This window comes from Rhodnius prolixus, unplaced genomic scaffold (genome assembly GCF_049639745.1).
Source record: "Rhodnius prolixus isolate KJV_2025 unplaced genomic scaffold, Rpr scaffold_5, whole genome shotgun sequence".
Lineage (NCBI taxonomy): Eukaryota > Metazoa > Arthropoda > Insecta > Hemiptera > Reduviidae > Rhodnius > Rhodnius prolixus.
This window is the reverse complement of record NW_027411624.1, coordinates 28227646-28251480: the sequence shown is the minus strand read 5'-3', so window position 1 is coordinate 28251480 and position 23835 is coordinate 28227646. Positions and strand designations below refer to the sequence as shown.

The window sequence follows — 23835 nt, the reverse complement described above, 5'->3', positions numbered from 1 at the left end:
ACTTTTGGAAAAATCACTACAAACAATTTACCATAATTAGTCCTACTTATTGCCATAGATGTACAAAACCCGTTTTAAAAAAAGAGCACAATGAAAAATTACCTTTAAATAGTGTTTAACTTCCATCTTTGTTCTCGTGTGGAACACTCAGCTCTAAACAGGAGTAATAATCACTCACGACAAAAAATATAAACTTCAAATTCACTTTATTTTCTTCAATTAGCAGTAAAACAAAAATTTAAACCACTTTAAGTAATTTAAAGATTGAACCTAAACCTTCATTCATTTTTTTAAAGTAAAACTGCTGACTAGTACGCTACCTACAATGTAACTTGCAATACGAATTAACTAAAAATTACCTTCGAAGAAGGTTGCCTCTTTGACAAGGTTATAACAAGATAAAAGAAACACTTTTTTACGATTGTTTTAACACAAAAAAATTGTATTAAGAATTCAAAATGGAATAGATTGAAATAAATAAACCAACCAATAAGAAATAAAACTTATTTAAAAAAAAAAAAAGTATTCTGAAGCACATCATTTTGCTTTATTTTATCTACTAAGACGTGCAATCATGTAAATTTTTATATATTTGAACTAATATGGCACCCTCAATACCATCTACGGTAATATAATAGTTTATTCAAACTTACAATGTCGATTTGCCAGCAACAGGCTAATCCACTAAAGTTTTACAGTATCATTACCATCTGTTCTTTAGATTTTGTAATTCTCAAAGAGCTCTCCTATCAGAGAAAAAAACTTGAGCTCTCACAAAGTTAAAACTGTTGGTTGCATTATTTTAACCAGGCGATTTATTAAGAAATTAGATGTTTCTTTCTGGCAAACATCAGAATTAAGATTTCATTTATTAACCGTTTACTTTCTTGAACATTAGACATGTCGCTCAACATTTCTTGTGAACAGTTTCGTCATTTAATCTCGGTGAATGAAAAGATGATGATTTGAATCAGCAAAATTTTTGGAAATCTTTACCGTTCTCAGAATCAATATATTATACTCACTAATGAAAGTTGAAATGCATTAAGGAAGTTGACTTTAAAGTACAATATATACTAAGTTCGTGAATGGTTGACTCCTAACAAGTGATCTACCTGATTTGGGAGAAAGAAAGTGAACCGTGACTCACTCTTGCAGATACTTTTAGAGTTGACGTACCCAGTGATCTGGCTCTTCCAATAGCCACCATATTCGATCCAAACATTTCTCAAATAATGCTAAATTTCGAAAAATTCAAACTTTGTTTTAAAAAAAACTCTACTAATGTCTTGAACGTTATAAAATTTCATCATATGATCAATACTTCATCTTAAGTGGAACTTGAATCTGGTAAAAATGAATATACTAGGGTTTATTCTATCAATGTATGGTTGAAGATTTGGATTTCCTGTAAAACAATTTTCCAGTCAAGTGGCCGTTGCTACAATTTCATTTGCATCTTTATAAGTGTCAGCTTAACGTTAAAATCTAAGTATGCTCGGTTATTGTATGGAATAGTAAATAACAGAAATAAACTGCTTTTAAAATTAATAATTAAAACATCAGTTGTATCCAAGAATTTAAATTTATGACTCGAACTATCTATTCAAAAGCATCTTTTTGTACTATGCTGGGGCATTTTAAAGTACACATCTTTAAAAATAATCAGTTACTAATGTTGTTAAGGCCAATGTGGAATGAAACATCGATCTGTAAAAAATGTTATAATTCAACTCAAACGTCTAAACTTACAGATTTAGTTAAACGCATGTGTCACAAAACAAATTAATACGCTTCTAGAATCTATTTCATTGTAGTAACATTTTTTTTAACATTATTGAATTTCTATACAATATTGCCAGACTCTGTTTAAATTATTAATAATTATTAGGAATTACCTGTTAGCATTATTCCTTTTCACCAAAATCCTTAGTTTATTACTGAGCCAAGAGAACATAATCACACATTTGAAAATTAATAGAAATAATAATACACAATGTAAATCTATGTAAAACCGAAAAATATAACCGTCACTTCAAAGTAACACGAATTAACCTACCTCTTCGTTCCCTTATTACTTTACCGGTGAACCCGTTAAGTGCGCCACCTACAAGATGCTATTAATACTTAGCTAAAATATTACTGCTGATAACAAATATTTTAAAATGATTTTACAGTTAGCTCTAGGCTGTTAATTGAGGGGAATTAACCCCCAAATTTTCTTAAAATTTTATAAGAAAACTGTATAAACCAATTTTCGAAAGTGAAAATTGTGATTTTAAATTCCTTAAAAACCATCTTGAAGATTACTGTTTCGAGAGAGGACTGAATATATCTAGCACACAATCTATACAAAACATTATCACGAATTATGAATACGAAAACATATCATTATCGCTGTCCAAATTTATAATACTAAAGATAAAAAAGTCTAAAGAAAGTGAGGGAAAAAATATGATCCCAGTATTAATGTTTAACTTCCTCAAACTCTTAAAGGTCTCTTTTTACAGATTAGTTATTTGGCGATATATAATTCATAACTAATTTAAATATTATTTTTAAGAATGTAACGATCTTAAAGGTTGTTAAAACTAGAAAAAGTACATTTTTATCATTGTTGAATTATTATCGGCTATTAAAGGTTATTTAACACAAAAAATCAATTTCATTAAGTAAGAAGTATTGTCAACAAAACATTAGGTGCGGTTACAGCCCATGCATACCTGGGAAAGTTTATACTAAAAATACAGATACAGTTCGCAAATCTAAAATGGAAATAATTGATTCACCACTGATAAGGATTTACGGACTGTTTACTATTAAATAATGTCAATCCGGCAGCGCTTTCACTTATTCTTTTGGTGTAAAAAGTGTCAAATCTTTCTGCGTAGTGTTCTTTGAAGATATGATAAAACAATTTATATGAATTTTCTATTATCTAGGTGTACCATTAGAGTGATTACTTTTATGAAAGCTTTTTCGGGCAGCCTAGGCCACAGCAACCCAGTGAATCTTTTGTGGCAACCTTCTAGCTCTTCGATTACACTAAGAGAAGTGTTAGTAGAGGATCTGTTGAGTGAAGGGTGAAGGCACAATTTCTGAAATACCGCATGTTCAGTCGAACTCATCTTTTCGCGGCGTCCCCTCCTTTTAAATTTTCGCGCCATGCTTTTCCCGCGTTTTGGTTCCCGCCAAACTTCTGTAGCCTCGCATCTTGTACCTTCATAGTGTTTTCACTTCTCTTCTCTCTAGGCTACTGCGCATCTCGTTCATCGGCAAGAAGAAGGAGCAACAACCGCCTTCCTGTATCCTTTACATTACACTTCTCTTCAGCATCAGTTTTTCTCCACATCTTCAACTGCAGAGTTATCTCGGTGTCTTTTGTTAGCCCTCTTTATGGCCCTGGCCCTTTCAGGCCTTGACCCCCACTTGGTGTCCAACCTTGTCGAGGTGGTGGGGCTTACGCACTAAGGGCACTAGAGATTAACCCTCTCTAAAACTCTCGCGTTTTCCGCTTCTGGGTGTAGGCGTCTTCGCGTGCCTACACCGCACTCTTAGCTACCCTTCACAATGACGGCATAAAACTCTAATACGAGTAGTGTTGTTTCTTCATCTTTCAGACAAATCCAAGAGATCCACGATTGTGCAAAAGAGTCGTGACGTCATAAACTTACTCGAGTGGCTAAATAATGAACTTTTTCTCCTTTTGTCTGGTCTCAGGTAATCATCCACTCAGTTCTACTTTGCGATCACGCATTATTTTGGTTGCATTATTACTTCGCTAAGCCTTAAAAAAAAGTTTAGGTCCTTTGAGGTGCTTGGGCACCCACACAATATGTACCAACAGTCATCAGAACGTCCATCCAAAATCTCTCAAACTGTCTTGATTCTTCATCTTAGCACTAGATAGCTAGAACAGCCTCCTGGGTGTCCCAGAAAATTAATATACTGAATTCAATTATATTTCTCTTCTAATCTCATCTTTAAATAGCTCTTTCTACGTCCAATCCAAGATATCACACCTCGAATTTGCGCCGAATACTCTGCTACTTCTTAGGAGCCGTCCAAATACTTTACAGATCATAAGCTACACAAATTACTTAAATATTAATTACTCCCAATTACGATTAAACAGATCATGAAGCCTAAATTATTTTTTAAACATGATTGTATTAAATCCTAAACTAAAGAATAGATGTATTACTCAATAAATGCGAAATACTTTACTCAAATCAAACTCCCCCCCAAAAAAAGTTTGGACTTTTTGAGATTTTCTGTTCTATCACTCACACACATCCAAACCAGCACACACATTTAACTCTCAAAAAACGTTTTTACAAGGAGCAAAACAAAGTAAGGAATAAAAATTCATATTAATGGAAGTTTCGTTGCTAACTAAACACCCTTGCAACACTTTAGGCTATTAAAGCTAGAAAATTTTGATTTACTAAGGTTGTAACATCGATGGCGATGTAACAAATCGATTATAGTATCACAATAGAAAGTAAAAAAATTCTTCATTTATTTATTAAGCTTTCAAAGCAATTATTTCTTGAATTGTATTGCACAATATTTTATCTACATTCCATAGAGATTCCAATAGATTAACATCATCCATAGAACTTATTATGTTACTATATTCTAGAGCAGGGGGTCCCCAAACTTTTTACACAGGGGGCCAGTTCACTGTCCCTCAGACCGTTGGAGGGCCGAACTATAAAAAAACTATTTAAAAGTAAAAAAAAAAAAACAAAACGGGAACAAATAGAATATTTGAAATAAAGAACAAGTAAATTTGAATCAAGAAACTGCCCAGTATTTCTGTGGGAAATGTGGACCTGCTTTTGGCTAATGATGATGGTCCTATGTCTGGTTTAGTTATAGTGCTTTGCCTTTCTTCCTACTTCTGCTGTTATTTTTCGGAGCCGTGACGCGTGCGTCCCGCGTCATCGGAAGTAGTACTGTACATGAGCGACGCAGCGCTTTGCGCCACCGCCACATATAGTGCTCCTCTCACTGACCACCAATGAAAGAGATGCCCCTTCGGGAAGTGCGGCGGGGGCCGCATATGGCCCGTAGGCCGTAGTTTGGGGACCCCTGGTCTAGAGCATCTAAACTCTTTCTAAATGCTGATCGGTAGTGCAAAAAGAAACCTGTTTGTATTGATGCAGTTTTATTGGACATTACAACGTACCATAGTTTTTGAGAAAATAAAATTGATTAAATTTGACATCTTATACTTAAACTCAACAAACTATTAAATATTTAAGTATAATAATTAATTTGGGAATTTCAGTTAAAAAAACTAACGAATCCAGATTGTTGTTGCCCATAAGTGCATAGGAATTTGTTCTTCCCAACCTAAATCTATACGCAGCACTTAATTTTGGAAAACTTGCAGCTTATTTATTGCAGTCTTACTATAGCGTCTATGCATAATGGGGACAAGCTTCTTCTTCTTCCCTATCTCCTTTAATTCGTGGAGAAGCTGCCCCAATCCAACCCTTCCATTGATCTCTATCCCGCGCCATCCTTCTCATCCCCGCAAGAGATTCTCCTCTAGCTCGGCCGAGACTTTCAATGTATTCGAGGTCTGCCTCTTGCTCTCTTGCCAATAGGTCTGGCATCCAGCATTTGCTTGGCCTTCCGTCCATCCTCCGGTATAAATCGTTATACCAGGATCCTAAAGGTGTAGTAAGGCTAAATGGAAGGGAATCAGAGCCTTTCCATTTGCTAAAAGGAGTCAAGCAAGGAGACAGCTTAAGCCCGCTGTTGTTCATTATCTATATGGACGAAATTTGAAAAATATGTAAGCGAAGGAATCCTAGAACTTTGATAGGATACCGAAACATGAAACAGGTACAAGCACAGACTATGATTTATGCCGACAACAGAGAGGGGGAAGAACTGCGCCGAAAAAGTTTGATCATTAATACTTCCAAAAGTAAGGTAATGTGGATAGGGAGAGATGAGGAATCATCATCCCGAATTACATGTAATGGAGAAGTTCTGCAGACAGTCACTGACTTTGAATATCTAGGGTCAGAGATCAGTCGTGATGGCAGAATTGATCAGGAGGTATTAAATAGGATAAAGAAAGCAAACGGTGTATTCTACCAAATAAGTACCACTGGAAAGCGGGAGTTGAGTCTTGATGCTATATAAAACGGTATTTCTGCCTTTGCTCCTCTATGGCTCTGAAAGCTGAACGGTGCCAGTAAGCTGCCGGCTGCTGAAATGCGAATGGGTAAAACTGGGAGAGATTGCATCAGGAATGCGTGGATAAGAGAAGATTTAAAAGTACATCCAGCGCGGCAAATTTTGGAGGCCCAACAGTTGGGATGGTTTGGCCATGTTCTGAGAACGGGGCCAAGCATAATACAATAATAGTTACCGAGCATAATTCTTGAGTGAGCATTGAAATTTCCAAGATGTCTGGAGATTAATTAGAGAATAATTGATGATGATTCGAGGTTTTTGGTAGGTCTGTCTGTAGGGGTGTCCCAGGATAGGCTCGTGTTTAAATTATTGCTTTTTAAGCTATATGGCGTTTTTTCAATATGGTGTAACTTAGGAGGCATTACTTTCTGTTTTGTACGAGATATTCCGGATTAAAAATTAAATATACAAATCTATTGATGAACCAATTTCAGAAAAGGCATTTCTCGCTTCTTAAACTTTGATACAACCCCCCCCCCCAAAAAAAAACTTGTTCCCTTCACCAATAAAAACTGATTAATTGAATTTCTAACTATCTAATATCCGGAAATCGTGATCAGTGGCTACCACATTTAAATCAAATGATTATTACCGGATTTTTTTTTTTTAATTTGTAAAAAACGAAATTTGAAAAATGAGTCTACTTTCATCGTTAATTTGATTTTGAGGGAGGGAAAAGGTGAATGACATTTAGGAGAAAGTTGCAACGTTAGTTTTCGACTAAAAGAATAAAAGTTTTATACGTTTCCTTATATGAAGTTGTATGTGTTAACGAGTTTTGTGCAATCAGTTACAGCAATCAACTCTCTCTAACTTTGTTCAAAACATGAAATAATTGTACAAATCAATACTGATTTGTACTTGAAAATAAAGGGAAAAGGTACGCATTTATTCTGCTATAATTTACTAGATTCATTAAACATAACACTATAAACGCAAATTTTAAACTAATGATTGTACTTACTGTCTAGCACTGCGATAAGTCTTCTGATAAAACTCGTACTGTTCCCAAAATTTATCGCAGAATACTTCGGCTGGAACAAAAATTTAAAACAAAAAAATCAATTAAATTTTTCACTCACTAGTTTAGAAAATAAATAATTAAAATTAGAAACAAATATTGTTAATAATGCAGCGTTTCCCAACCTTTATTGGCTCGCGTACCACTTGGTAGAACATCATGCTGAATTGTACCACTTTATAAAAATGATTGTATTTCGTGAAATTCGTTATTTTATTATTATTATTATCTTTATTTGTATAGAGATACAATGTACGAGGGTCGTTTGAAAAGTCCGTGCAAAGTCAGAGAGATAGCACTACTGGCGCGTATCGAGGTTATGTTTAGTTAGTAGCATCTCTTGGAAGAACACACACCAAGTCACAGCCAGATCGGTCTATTTCTTTGTGTTTGGCATTCGTTTGATTCGAGGAAGTCGAGTGATTTTCAAAAAATGGACGAAAAAGAATTTCGTGTGTGGATTAAACACTACTTTATGAAAGGCAAAACGCCTCAGGAGACTAAAGAGAAGCTTGATAAACATTATGGTGACTCTGCACCTTCGATTAGAACAGTTTATAAGTGGTTTCAAAATTTTCGGAGTGGCCATATGGGCACAAGTGACGCTGAACGTTCTGGACGACCTGTTGAGGTTACTACTCCAGAAATCATTGATAAAATCCATGATATGGTGATGGATGACAGAAGAGTGAAGGTGCGTGAGATTGCTAGTGCTGTGGGCATCTCGAATGAACGGGTACATAATATTTTGCATCAACATTTGGACATGACAAAGCTATCCGCAAGATGGGTGCCGCGATTGTTCACGCTAGACCAAAAACGAAATCGTGTGAAGGTGTTGCAAGGACGGTTTACAGCTGGTCCAGAAGAATCCGCAGGACTTTAAGGGTCGTTTCGTCACTGTGGATGAAACATGGATACATCACTACACTCCTGAGACCAAAGGGGAATCTGCGCCAAAAAAGGCGAAGACCGTTCCTTCGGCCGGAAAGATTATGGCGACTGTCTTTTGGGATTCGCAAGGAATAATCCTCATCGACTATCTGGAAAAGGGTAAAACTATTACAGGTGCTTATTATTCATCGTTATTGGACCGTTTGATAACCGAGCTGCAAGAAAAACGCCCACGATTGGCCCACAAAAAAGTCCTTTTCCATCACGACAACGCACCAGCTCACACCTCAGTAGTTGTGGTCGCAAAATTAATGGAAATAGGGTTCCAACTCGTTTCACATCCCCCCTATACTCCAGACTTGGCTCCCTCGGACTACTATTTGTTCCCCAATATGAAGAAATGGCTGGCGGGAAAAAGATTTTATTCAAACGAGGAGGTGATTGCAGAAACGAACGGCTATTTTTCAGATTTGGACAAATCCTATTATTCGGAAGGGATCAACAAACTAGAGCAGCGTTGGACGAAGTGTATAAGCCTAAAAGGAGACTATGTTGAAAAATAAAAAAGGTTTACCCCAAAAAATTAAGTAGTTTTTATTTTTGCACGGACTTTTCAAACGACCCTCGTATCTGTTACAAAGGAGTTCCAGTTCATGTTCTCTTTATAAACTTTGTATAGTGTTAGTTCTTAGTTTTAAAACTTTTTTTAAATAATTAAAAATTGCGTACATATTTTTCTCTTCAAAATTATTAATTAATTTACAAAGTTCTTCTTTAGGATTATTATATTTGTGCCCAAATCTTCTAAATTAATATCTTTTAAGCATTCAAGTATCAGTAAGTACCAAATTAAATTTAATGTTGCTTGGATAGAGCTTACTCATTACAATCAGTCTCTTTAAGCAGATCTTTACATAGTTATCATTTAAGTTCTGTCACATGATAATTCTATAAAATTTTCTTTATCTTTTATTGATAATGATGTAGCTTTTCCTAAATTTTCTTTATAGATGGGGTTTGAAATCAAATTTCATTTGTGTTTTCAGGTTTTGGAAAATACTCCATGAAAGGCAATTTTAATCCTGTTAAATGTGCTATTACATTTTTTCATATATCTTGAGACAGACTAACGTTATTACTGTAAATATTGACAACTTTACTGTATAATATTATTAATTAAAATATTTTTTATGAATTATAGGAAAAAACGTTTCTATGATATTTTTGTGCTTTAATTTTTTGTGTCCGCCATGATTGATTATTTGTCGCGTACTACCAACTAGCAACTCGCGTACCACAGTTTGGGAAACGCTGGTTTAATGCATCCATCTTGTACTACTTTTACATTCTCCCTGCTGGGTAAGAAAATTATAGTCATCAGGTCAACTTTATGATTTCTGTTTTCAACGGATATATCTTTTTTTTGAGGGTCCAAAAAAGTAGTTTTTAGTAAATTTAAAAAAAAAAAAAAATCTTCAATGATTTTATTTAATATGCTCAGGGCGGCATTCATGTAATTTTTGCCACAGCCCACTTAATTTTCATCTTTAATTGTGTATAAGGAAAAATGCTTCTTAAAGCAGTTCTATGGGGAAGGGTGAGGAGATGAGTGACGCTTGTCTCTAAAGTGTCATTAAAGTATAATGTACTGATTATAGCATTTATAATAATTTAGTATATAATGCTAATATGAATTCAATTCTAAAGTGAACTTTCAAATTTGAAGAAAATCGATAGTATCTTTTTATTAAACGAATTTGATTATTTTTAGCGATTATTTTTACATCAATTGTTTCAAATTTTGGGGAAGTATAATTCTGAATGTTCCAGATTTTTTTTTCCCCCTTTAAAAGCCTAAATAAACGAACTTTTTCGAACTGTACTAACATTCACTTTTTTGTATTGTATATAAGACATGGTAGTTTTAATTTGAGTTAACAATTAAAATAAAATAAGTTTTAATGAAAATAATAATTATTTTGTTTAACTAAATAAATTACATTTAAAAAATTGAAATACATGTCAAAAATAAATAAATAAATTGTACGATACTTTATAGCGCAGTAAAACGTATGTTACAAACTTGTATTGGAGAGAAGTTCCCTGACCGCCAAACAAGAAGTAATATCTTGGAAGCCCGCTCAGCAACAGCTGCATCACTCTCACACCGACCCGCCAAAAATAAATAATAATGATAAAAAAAAATAAATAAATAACTTTCTCCCATTTACTGCGCGATAGGGCGGTAAACTTTTGCCACAGCCCACTTAATTTTCATCTTTAATTGTATATAACTGATGCACTATCACGTTCACTTAGAAAAAAAACAAAAAAAAAAATTCATACTTTTAATTCGTACGGTATAGTTGGTAAGTTGTTTTTAAAATTCTTTACAAGATTTATGACGTAAGAGCAGTGGTATAAAAGTAGTTAGATCCGAGGAATGACCATACGATAATCGCACCGTGTAGTAGCACTGTTGCTACTATTTATCTACGGCCATATCCGCAGATAGTCTCTTCATCATGATGCCAAAGCGAAAGTTAGAAGGTAGAAGCCCTTATCTCACTGATACCCTTAAAGTCAAGCATTAAATAGTTGAATTCAGTTTTTAGAGTAGTGCAACGTGAGATACGTTCACAGTAACCCAACACATTCCAATGGAGATCTTCTCTGATAATCAAGCAAAGCTGGTATTCTAAGCTAGTAGTAGAATGCAGAAAATGCTTCGATCAACTAACTCAGGGAAGAATTGTATACACTTAACTGGTTCCCTGGACAATCAACAAGTTAGGGCATTGAAAGAGCTGATAAAACAAGCTAGGAAAAGGGTCTAGTAAAATTATTCTGTGAATCTGAACTTGCCTTAGCAATCTTGAAACGATATAGAGCCTGGATTATGAAAAAAATTGCAGTCTGAGTAAAACCGAAGTGGGCTCAGGTCCCGGAGGTGAGATGCTGTCTGTGTCAGACTATAAGAGATTTATAGAAGGAATGCCGGAAAATGCAAGATACCTTTTGAGGTTGGGATTGGAGCGTTCAGGGTTTTGACTGGGCATGATTCTGTGGCACCTCATCTGAATGCCTTTAGGAAGACCAATGCCATCTGTACGTGTGCTGTGAGGTATACGAAATACCATCTACCATTATTTGCTGAAGGCTTAGTAAAGGAAATTTGGTACTGGGCAGATATTTAGCAAGGATCTACGTCAGTTAAAGGACAGTGAATTCTTTGATATTGCTTTGCGAATCCGGCAGACAAATAGTTTTCTTCTTTCCACTTAATATCCACCTAATCCGGATGGATTATTCAGTAGAAAAATTCATTCGGATACTCTACTACAGCGTTTCCCAACCTGTGGTACGCGAAAAATAATCAATAATGGCAAATATAAAAAATTAAAAAAAAAAGTTTGTTTTTTTTCATTTATTTATGCTCCAATCAGCGCGTTAGCGCTATAAGTAACAGTGATAACAGAGTAACATCGAATAACAGAAGTATACGAGTGGAGAAGTTACCCAGCGGTAACACTCCCAAATATTAGATGGTTAGCCACTCTCGTCACTGGAGAGGAAATCACGAGGCCACTGCCTTTTAAGGCGTCTTGTCGGGTTGTCAGGAATAGTTCTAGAAGAAAGATTTTGAGCTAGAGGATTTATATGAGATTGCAGGTTGAAGTGGAGTTTTCAGTATCTTGTTTTAGCAACTTGAGTGTCAAAAGGAATGTTAAGGTCAGTGCGTATAGTCAGGTTGGAGACATAAAATGGAGCGTTTACGATAGTTCGATGTATTTTAGATTGTAGAGATTGAATCCTTTGAAGATTGGAGCGTTTGGTTGAACCCCACAGCTCTATTCCATACGCCCAGATGGGTTTCAAAATAGAAGTATAAATTAGTCTTTTGTTGTCCAGAGAGAGTTTTGATCTGTCGTCTAAGAGTCTTTTAAGTAGTCGATAGCGTCTGTTCAGTTCTGTTCTTTTAAGTCTAGTGTGGGGGTTCCAAGAAAGTCTTTGGTCTAAGTAAAGCCCAAGGTAGCGGGCAACGTTCACTTCTGGTAGAGGTGTTAGGTTATAGGTGACTGGAGGAAGAGTAATGCGCCGAAGAGTGAAGGTGATGTTTTGTGACTTGCTTTCATTAAGTTTAATAGCCCATCTCTTGTAAAAAAAAGTTAAATCATAAAAATATCATAGAAACGTTTGTTCCTATAATTCATAAAAATTATTTTTATTAATAATATTATACTGTAAAATTGTCAATATTTACAGTAATAAGGTTAGTCTGCCTCAAGATATATGAGAAAATAAAATAGCAAATTTAACAGGATTAAAATTGCCTTTCATCCAGTATTTTTCCAATACCCGAAAAAACAAATGATGATTTGATTTCAAACCCCTTCTATAAAGAAAATTTAGGAAAAGCTACATCATTATCAAATAAAAGATAAAGAAAATTTTATAGAATTATCATGTGACAGAGCTTAAATGATAACTATGTAAAGATCTGCTTAAAGAGACTGGATTGTAATTAATGAGTAAGCTCTATCCAAGCAACATTAAATTTAATTGGTACACTTACAGGTAGTTGAATGCTTAAAAGAAATTAATTTAAAAGATTTGAGCAAAAATATAATAATCCTAAAGAAAACTTTTGTAAATTAATTAATAATTTTGAAGAGATAAATATATATGCAATTTTTAATTATTTAAAAAAGTGTTAAAACTAAGATCTTACACTTTACAAAGTTTATAAAGTGAACATGAACTTGGAACTCCTTTGTAACAGATACATTGTACCTCTATACAAATAAAGATGATAATAATAAAATAACACACTCGGAATAACAAAGTTTGCGAAATACAATCTTTTTGGCGCCACGGTAGCCGAGCGGGTTAAGAGGCGAGACCTGTGAAGCTAATATGTATTGTGGTACTGGGTTCGATTCCCGGTCTTGGCCTTGGATTTTATTTAATGGTTAAATGAGAAATAGTAAAGTACGTTTGCTATTCGCCTCCGTCCACAACACCTAGTAAATGGTAGTTGGACGTTAAGCCCCGCCTGAAAAAATAGGCGATTACTTTACTTTACTGTACTTTACAATCTTTTTACGAAGTGGTTCACTTTATCATGATGTACTTCTAAGTGGTACGCGAGCCAAAAAAGGGTTGGGAAACGCTGCTCTACTATAATATAGAATTGGATAAAGCCATTGGAACTCCCAAAATATAAAGTAATAACCAAGAACTAGTTGCATTTTTACTAAATTTACAACTATTTTCAAAAATTATCCCCAAAACCACATTTTATTGCTATTTATTTTTAGTGTAAAATCTTTTTTTTTTTTTAATTTATTTATTTTCACAACTGCAGAATAATTCTGCATCAAGTGAAGCTGATACAACATGATAATGGAATAGATACATGAATACATGAGGGGAGAATTCACCCATTGGTGAAACTCCCAAAGAGGTACAGTTCACTATTGTACATTGGCTCTTACTTCATTTAGAAGATCGCGTGGCCACCTGCGCTTCAACCGCCTGGGAGGATTTCCTGGTAGAGTGGTAAGTTGAGCTACTAGAGGATTGGGATGTGAGGTGATTGATGTGTGGAATTTAAAGTATCGGGATCTTACAGCTTCAGAAACATAGGGAACAAGGAAATCTCGGTGCAAGGTATGATTGGAAACAAAGTAAGGAGCATTAGCGATTCTACGGAGAGTTTTTGACTGGAAGGATTGGATTCTGTAGATATTGGAAGCTTTGGCTGAGCCCCAAAGTTCCATTCCGTAAGTCCAGGCAGGTTTTAGTATCATAGTATAGATAAGTCGTTTATTCTGTAGAGAGAGTTTAGATCGCTTGTCAAGAAGTCTAGAGAGAAGTTTGTATCGTCTGTTCAGTTCTTTCCGTTTGAGTCTAGTATGTGGATTCCAGGTTAGGCGTTTGTCCATGAAGAGTCCTAGATACTTAACACAATCTGTTGTGGGAAGAGGAGTGAGGTTTAGGTAAACGGGTGGAAGGATAGTTTGCCTTAGGGAGAATGTAATGTAATTACCTTTATTTTCATTAATTTTAATTCTCCATTTCTTTAGCCAAGGCTCAAGAGATTCTATATGGGATTGGAGGAAGCGGTAGGCAAGGACCGGGTCTTTATGAGGAGAGAGGATGGCGTTATCATCGGCATAAGTAAAAAGGAAGGTACGAGGATTGGTAGGAATATCAGCAGTGTATATGGTGTAGAGTACAGGCCCAAGGACACTTCCCTGGGGAACACCTGCTCGAACTGGGTAACAAGGAGAGTAGTGTAAAATCTTAAATTATGTTTTTCAAATGATTTTTAATAATTATATTTTATGTATGCCCTTTTATTAACACTATTAAAAGTAAAACCAGTTACTTAAAAACAAAATAAATGCCCCTTCCTAAAACCCCTGGTTTGGTATATCGTTCTTCACCAATTGAACCACCAGTATACAACATTTTCAGTAAAAAAAACTAAATAATGTTAGAAATTAGACAGTAGAGATATCAAACAAGAATGATGGTATCATAAACTGCGGAAAGAACGGTTTTAGTTCCAAATTATCAATGAAAAGGCGTCGTCCTTCTTCAGAATTACCCATAATTCTGGCAGCAAAAAAAAGTTCCATTCCCTTCATTCAAAAGAATCATTGACTTTTAAAAAAAAGAATGTAACTAATCAGAAATAAGAAAGAATTAAGTACTTAGGAGTAGAAATCATGAGATAATTACGAAAATCATTAACCTACAATGAAGAACAAAAAAATTCTGTAACGAATTTATAATTTGCCGATGAATTATTAAACAATTCCACTAGATACAATAATTATTAATGTAGATAGCGATCAGTTCAAAAAATACAAAATATAGTTGGCTAACTCTAAATAGTCTGGAATTAGCTGTGGACGTAGGTCGAATTGCATCTGCAATTACTTATGCACAACTATGCAAAACGAACACTTAAAACTAACAGCTTATACATAAGTCTGACTCCATTCAGTTTTTAACAATAATTATTTATAATTTAGTTTGGTTAGTAAAAGTAATGTAAATCTGTAATTTAAATGTAAATTCAAACTAATTGAACAACCCTATGAATCATATTATTGTTGCAAAGTGCAAAATTGGTTACAGCCACAGTGAAGGACATTGGCAAAGATCAGGGGTCGCTTTTCAATGTAATGCCAGCCTTTTTGGAAAGTGTTAAGTCGTTGCAGATGCAACTGTCCATTATTTATTTTGTAGAGACTACTCGAAGAATGTAAAATAAAGTAATCGCATGTTTTTACTCACTTACTAGTCTACACTCATAATCATTAAATTTAGTTTGTCCCGAAGAACTTGAAGATTTTTTTTTTGTTTAACTAAGTACCAGCCTTAGCAATTAATTTCGATTAAATTCTTGATCTCCTCGCTAATTAACAATTCTTACTGGGCTAACAAAGGTGTGTTTTCTAAGGCTGGAAACATAGTGGAGCGGCGATGGTAGTTGCTTCAAATCAAAGAGACCGACAAGCAGCGAGCAAAGAGTCGCATGCACTTAGTGACGAGTTTAGTCGCGTTTCTCCTTTCGACGAGACATGATGGAGGAACTATTTCTATATGAAAATTCTTCCTTGAAAATTTGGTATTTACAGCAGCTTAGAAGCAGGAGCTGTAGTGTTCATGATATAAACAGGGCTAGGATATGAACATGGTGAATTCCATCACTTGTACTAACAACAACTTCGGGAGCATCCTAGCAAGTTTCATGCGTATTTTCGAATGTCTCTTTCAATATTTGATTACATACTAACCAGTGTTGAAGGCATGTTAATCAAGAAAAGGACGAATTTCAGTGTTAACCCCATTAATCCTGCCCCATTCCTTATCCAACACAAATCGGTTGTGATGTAGAGAAGATCCTTTTGGTCCCACAGGAGGTTTCTTTAAAAAAACTACACCAATAAATGCAGCAATATCCATTTTAACCTAGAAAATTGAGCGCGATGAGAGGGAAGAAATCAAACATGTCACAACACGTTACTCTACTCTCTCTCTTGGTAGCGATGCTCTATCTTCGCTTTGCTCTCCACTATGCGCGGTCCTATATGATGATAACTTGTGTTTGTTTTCACCGCTTTGCTCGCCGCTCCACTATGTTTCCAGCCTAAGAGTGCACATTTTGCCAAAGAAATGAAAACGGATTTCCCAAAATATGTGTACAACCTTAAGGTATCCTTAAAGGTCAAGAAATTAGCATTGAAAGACCCAATAGACTAGGTTTTCAGTCTCAACAAGGGCAATAATTTTAAGTTAAGAGGGATACAGTTAATTTTGGCAATTGTGACCTGGGGATCTGAGGTCCATTTCGGGCAGCAAGTGGGGTGAGGTAAAACAAATGCAATGAAGGGGAGTATCGTGCAAGGATGGCAATAAGGATGCTGCATTCGATCATTTAGAACGGTGCACTGTCTCAAAGAAATAAAAAAAAAAAGAAGATACTTCTAGACAATTAACGAAGCTGTTCTTTTATAAGCGGCTGGAACCTGAACACAATTATAAAGAGACTTCAAAGATTTTTTTTTTGGATATATGTTTGAAAAAGACTAGGATAAACTGGGTGAGGAATGAAGAGGTAACGAGAATAATGGGTGTTGAAGAGGGAATAAAAAGAAATGGACATGTTAGGAATATAAGGAATTGAGGAATGGTCCAGTAGTGTGAAAGTATAAGTGCCGAGTGGCCGTAGCGGTAGAGGTAGATCTCCAACCTACTAGTAGAATGGTATCGAGCAGAAGATGAGGAAGAAGATCTGCGCCAATTGGATCTGGTGGGCAATGTTGATGAGCAAGGAAGGGCACTTTGTAGATTGCTACACTAAAAACACACCAATTTTCACCCAAAGTTAAACAAAAACGCAATAAATAATCATCAAGCGCATCAATGGAGGGCAGGCAGTTTGATCATCCTTCAAATTAAAATTCTGAATCCGATAGATTATCCAAAATGCAGCTTTGACGTAGAATTGGCTAATCTTTAAGAAGCATCAAAATGATTTTTTACTGAAATGCAGAGACTCCTTTCTCTTTATTCTAGGGCTGCTTCTAAAATCTTTGCAAGATTCCCTTCTCCAGTAATATTCAATTCTTGAATGAGTTAAATGTTTGCATCAAAATATTACTGATCCTATTTGCGTCAGATACAATTTCTCGATCGAGATAGGTCCATTTGAGACTCAATTTTAACCGCCATGTTTGTAAATTTAAACTACCCACAGCTTGTTTCTCAGTTAGAAAACTAACGTCACAAAAGTTTCATCCTCAAGATAGAACAAATTCTCCGTTAACCTTTCTGGCACAGTATACGAGTATATAACCTTACCAAACTCTTTATCAATATAATTAAAAAAAAAATCGCTCATGCTAAACAAAAACAAAAGAATAAGACTGCAATAAATAACCTAGTGATCAATAGAGATGCTTCTAATGAACAAGACGCTAAGACAATAGAGTTCATCAACCTTTGGTTCTCTATTACGGACGTCAATTGTCTGGATGGTTAAAAGATTTTTTTTTTTCTTTCTTTCTTTCTTTTTGAGTTGCTTTAACAATCTTCAGGTTGAGTTGAAGGACCTCAACATTTATGCTACAACAACATTGTGCTATCATTTGCTGAATTATTTGGTGTGTCCAAAGAGTAACCAAAGATTGGCGACAATAAAGAGAAATAGCGAATTTCAGAGGAATCGCCAATAAAGTTTTGTAAATTACCTTCTTACAACTACCAGCATGAAGTAAATCTATAATAATTTGAAATCCAAGAAAGCCATTAAGCTGTTCACTTTTCTCTTACTGGCCGAAATTAAATCAAAAGCACGGAAAAGTGGGCCAAACTTGGCCTGGTTTACGTTTTAACTAAGTAGAAAGTAAGAATCTATCTAATATAATAAACAGACTTAGACGAGAGACCATGAGCTTATTTTTTAAAAAAAGAGGACATGTTTATAACTTACTAGTTCTTATTAAGAACAAATCTTTTCTTAATACCGATTGGGTTAATTTCAATGTAACAAAATGTTTTGAGCTAATCCCTTAGTTTAGAATAACAACATAATTATGCTTCTACTGTTAGAACTTCAATAAACTTGAAAAACGAAAAACCACTTACGCTATAGATAAATAATTATATCAAAAGTGATTGAATACTACCGAAAGAAAAAGTTTTGTTATTCTCAGTATGAAGTGTTTGCAATCAGGCTTAAAGAAGCCTTTTTTACTCTAAAAGCAAACGTCTGATTTACATGTAAGGATTGTTCACCAAATAAAATTTTAATAAAAATTACCATAACTACATTACAACAATCTATAGTAATGTGGTAAAGGAGAATAAGAATGGGCAATAAAAAAAATATAATTAAAATTTTGACTATTCTTTTTATCAACGAAGGAAATTGTAAAAAGTATTTTAATGCTGTCTTAGAAAATTGCAAGTTAAAGCATAATTTCAACGCCTTGGAGTACAAATCTAAGTGTTTAAACAAAGATTTCTTTTCTATTCTCAATAAATCAAAAAAATACAGCTAAGTGAATCAACCAAAGTTGACAATCAGTTTAAACATAAATTATATATAGTAATTGTTTTCTCTTTTTTTATTCCTTCTTAAAGCTGTTATTAGATGCATGCACTTACCCAGATCTTTTATGCACATTCCAACTTAATTGGTGCAACTAAGTAACTATATATTTACTTTATAAACTAACCACTAGAAATCACCATAAACGAAGAAACCGAACTCTGTTTTAAGAAAGTACCACTAGATATCTCCACTTACCAGGATTTACAAAATAGTTGATTATATTTGTTGACAAAGAATTTATAAATATTTTAAGTTGATGATCTATTGAAATGATCTTCCATTGTATAGATCATAATTTAATTTTAATTAATCACCAAAAAATTATATTTAATTCGACTGGACTTCTTAAATCCACTTAAATGCTTAGTGCTATCTTGCGTTTTGTTATTACTTCTGATTGCTTCGAATTATAATAGTTATGTTATGGATAAAGAAATATTTAAAGAATATCATAAAACTGAATTTATAAATTGTAAATTAATGATATTTTATTACGATAAACAATTTTTTCCAATCTTCTAGTACTCACACAAACCTTATATTTAAACGTAGCATAAGGAATAATTAAAATATGTTGGGAATAACCAGAAAACTGACTGATAACTGGGAAGTTCTAGTAAACGTAATTTTTTAAAGGTTTTTATACAGGGAAGTAAGAATTTTGATTTTTATTATTAAGCCATAAATTATTACCTATACAAACATAGAAATGAAAACCTATAAAGTATCTTAATAAGAAAGTGCATCACGTGACATTAAATGATTGAATAAAATAATAAAAAAAACGGATATAAAAAAAATACTGGTTTTGGTAAGGTAAAACTATTTAGAAGCGAAAACTTCTAAATAGGAAGTTACCGTTACGGTATGAATGTATGGATACCCTTGTATGTATGTGGTTACACTAATTACAATAAAGTTAGATAAATAACAGGTATCCTACAGTTAGAAAATATATATCAATAATTTTGAATGTTTCTACGAGTATATATAAAGGATTATTAAAACATACCTGGAGGTAACATTAAAAGTACTTAGAATATAAGAATACTAAGCTGCAGTGATCGTTATGACTAGAATGTCCGTTTGTGGCGGCATGTCCTTTTAAAAAAGAAAACTATTAAAGACTTCTTTGTGTTTCTAATTTTTTTTAAAAAACACGTTAACTGTGAAAAATTTTATTGCAAATTTTTAAAATTATGTCTCTGTCATAAATGGACATGTCAACATTCTAGTTGGAATGTAAGCTTCGAATTACCAGAGACACATTTTGAAACTCAAAAATCTTATTAAATTTAAATATTTTGTTAGTGGACAATGTGACGCAAGTAAATCTAAGTGTATCACTGCTTTCTATATTATAATATTTTGTTAAATATAAGATATAGTATTGTGAAAAATTAAAAATTTGGTCTTAAAGAAGTATTACATTAATTTGAATGATCGAGACTTGGCTTTAATAATTATCCAAAAAAATGAACGGATACTTTAATAGAATTTCTGTCTTCTTTTCACTCTAAAAATGATCTACTCTTCATCTCCTTTTAAGGATGCTTTTAAAATTGACTTTTTTTCAATTTAGGGCGCGGCACCACCTGAGGGCATTGGCACCTGAGCCTATGGTAAAAGTTCTCTTGTTATAGACAACACTTTTCCATCATTAAGCTGTAAAAAGCTCGTAGAAAGAAAAAAAAATCTTGATTCAAACCCGAAATCTCCGCATGGGAATCACCACTTTAGCTGATTCCTTCCCTTTGAAAAATATATTTTTCTTTTAGATTTTTCTGCTAAAATTTTATAAGGAGTTTCTTTACAATGAGACAACTTACATGTATTCTTAAGAGCTATATTTTAGAAGCATGGCACATATATAACGACTAATATTCGAAGGAGTTAGTTCAAACTGCAAAAATTACTCTGACTAGAACCTACCCAGGTAACATAACCTCTCACTACAACAGTTGTTTTGTTTATCAAATAAAGCAAGGTTGGAAATTCCAGTAATTTCGTGGAATTCATAAAATTAATGTTTACACTATGTTGACACATACCTGGCTTTTGTGATTAATGATATTAAAAAGTTATTGACATGCATTATTAAAAAAAAAATTTCTGGAGAAGCGATAACTTGTCATCCATAGCATTTACATAGTTTGTGTTTATAACCTGAAAACAAAACAATGCAGTGGGAACAAAACAAGACTAGCTCATTAGTAGGTTCAAGGAACATTCCATAACGATCGCCATAAACGTAAAGATTGTTGAACGTCTTCAAAACTTAGTGGAGGAAAGATTATCTCGGAAACATGAATGAGAAGAAAGAGGGCAAGATAACCAATAGATTAGGAAACCTTTAGGACTCCCTAATGTGTGTGTCCAATGTCACGTAGACTTCTCCATTTCCCTTCTGATCCATTATATTATGTAGCCCTTCTTTAAATTGTCACCAAGTATTTGTATCTATCTACTAGCTAGCATGATCAATGAGTTTTTAAAGGTTAATGGACCCGAAACATATACATACATACTTATGAATCACTCTAAAGATATACTTAAACTTTATCCAACTCATATTATTTTTAAAAAGCTGGTGTGAACACTCTAACGACTTTTTCTTAATACTACGTCATCAAGGTTCTGAAATACAAATTTTCTTCTAAACTCCGAACAATTGAAACATATTAAATTCTATTTTATTATTATTAATCTGGACTGAGTGGAGGGTAAACTGGACAGAACAGTGCCAGATGGGAGCCATGTGGTTTACGGATGGCTCCAAGATGGCCTGCGGGATCGGAGCTGGGGTGTATGGGGTTAAACCTAAGATACTCAACAGAGAGAGCTCTTGGGAGATATGCCACCGTCTTTCAGGCCGAGGTTTTTGCCATTAAAACTTGCGCTGGGGAAAATCTGCGAATGACTCTTAGAAATAGAGAGATTTGCATTTTTTCGGACAGTCAAGCGGCACTCTTCCTTCAGAACTACCTCTTCCCTGATCTGGGAATGTAAAAAGGCTCTAGATCAACTGGCTCGGCACAATAAAGTCCGACTTGAGTGGGTGCCGGGCCATGTGGGGATTAAGGGGAATGAGACAGCCGATCAGCTAGCCCAGGAACGGAGCTAACACTCCTTTCATTGGCCTGGGGATCACCAAGGGGTGCAGTTCGTGAGGCTCTCAGTGATTGGATCTAGAGAGAGCATGAAAGGTACTGGGTGATGCTTCCTGGGGTCAAACACAGCAAGAGGGTTATGCCCTTGCTGTGTAAACAAAGAACCAAAGAGGCTCTGTGCTTGGGCAGAAATCAGATTACTCTGATTACAGGCCAATTCACAGGTCAAGGTAGGTTCAGGAAGCACCTACACAAGGTAGGGCTTATTAGCTCGGAACCGATGTGCAGATTGTGCCAGGAAGAGGAAGAAACGGCCTCTCACCTGTTATTCGATTGCGTTGCAATCGAGAGACTCGCTACGATATCTTTGGTATCTTGAGACCATAGAAGATTATAGCGCAGAAGGAACTGGTAGAGAAAGCCCTCAACCTTCTTAGAAGGGGAGGTTTCACCTACTAGACTTAAGGGAAGGCACAATAAGCCTCGGTGGCTGCGGTGCCGTGGGGCATGGGTCCCGTCCCGCCGTGTAAATCTAAATCTAATCTTATTAATTTCATCTGATGTACACAAAGTGGAGTTGGCACTAATATGTATATGTTACATGTTGAACAAAATATTATAATTATTGTAGATTAAACATAGAATAAAATAACAGAATAAAAAAAGAACATAAATTCAATGGTAATGTAACTTAACCAGTTAAGCGTGTAACCAAATCTCTATAACGGTGCGTTACATTGACGAGTACACAAGAATTCAAAGCTCTTGCGTCCCTCTAGTTAACTAGAGCAATGCATACGTGAGGCGGTGCAAGATTTTGAATGAGCACAGAATGCTCTGTAATCTCAAGCCCCTAGAGATTGCAGAAAAAGTCGCTTGCAATGACTATTATGACGTTGTAAACTTATGGTTGTTTTGCCCTGTGTTCGACGTGTATACACATATCGTATCTCGAATAAAACAAAATTAAAACTGATCGAATGCACGCAAAATAAGTTATTCTCGTGATAGTATTTAAACTTTTAACATCTCGACACAGATTTCAAGGTGGAAATAATTCTTATTATTTGTTACGCATGAATAAATATATTTTTTTGAAATCTTCTCATCAGATTTCTAATCAGACATGACGTAACAAAAAAATATCTAAGCAACGTTTCCGTGTACGTATATCTTTGCAATGGTAAAATCAAATCGCTTCAATCTAGCGGATATTAACGATCTCTTATCTGTTTTGTAAAATCAGGTACATAATTTTCATATAGATATTCATAAAATGATGCATATCTATACCTACACAAATTTTTAATATGGTGCATTTTTTTGTTCTGCGTGCATCTTCTCTCTACTGGGACGAGGTAAATGTTGAGATTACATCAAATTTTGGTAATATTTTTATCACCATACGCTTCTAAGTGTGCATGTGTATCAAATCGGGAATCTCACAAAATATTAGGACGTTATGAATTCCACGGTTATATTACAAAGACTTGGTAAAAACAATTCGGCCTCAACCTTTTCTTGATCTTAGTATTCTTCATTTTAGCTCAATAAACTTAATTAATTACGTCATTATATAGAATGTTGATAGGTTATATTGGCCCCTAGTAACTGCAAATATTGGTTGTTACAGATACTTGAAGGGCTTGGAAACACAATTCGCTGAATCTCTAAAAAAAATTACAAATAAATAAACATGTAATTTTGTGAAATTTAAGTTCTTGGCTGAATGATCCAGAACAGTAAGTTGCTCTGAACGAACAATTTTAGAGGCAGCTCTTAAGTCCCGGTTGAAAAAGGACGAATCACCGTTGATGGTGATTCATTATATTGCAAGATATAAAGGCGAACTATACGCAGGGAGATCTTATTCAGAGATGTTGTATAATGTGTAAATATTGTTCGTAATAGTACTATGAAACTATAAATAGAACTATCCAAAAGGTGCAGAAATC

The 23835-nt window shown here is 34.6% G+C and overlaps 1 protein-coding gene across 2 annotated transcripts in view; it reads right to left on the bottom strand.

The window, feature by feature from the left end:
- LOC141458643 (rho GTPase-activating protein 20-like) overlaps positions 1-23835 on the bottom strand; it is a 626814-nt gene that overhangs the window by 481914 nt on the left and 121065 nt on the right. Inside the window, exon 5 of one of the 2 annotated variants that reach the window (XM_074136906.1) lies at positions 7184-7253. In XM_074136906.1, the coding sequence (XP_073993007.1) occupies positions 7184-7253 (70 nt within the window). Of the gene's footprint in view, positions 1-1898; positions 2054-7183; positions 7254-23835 lie in introns of those variants that run through there. The other variant, XM_074136909.1, reaches the window with a different exon arrangement.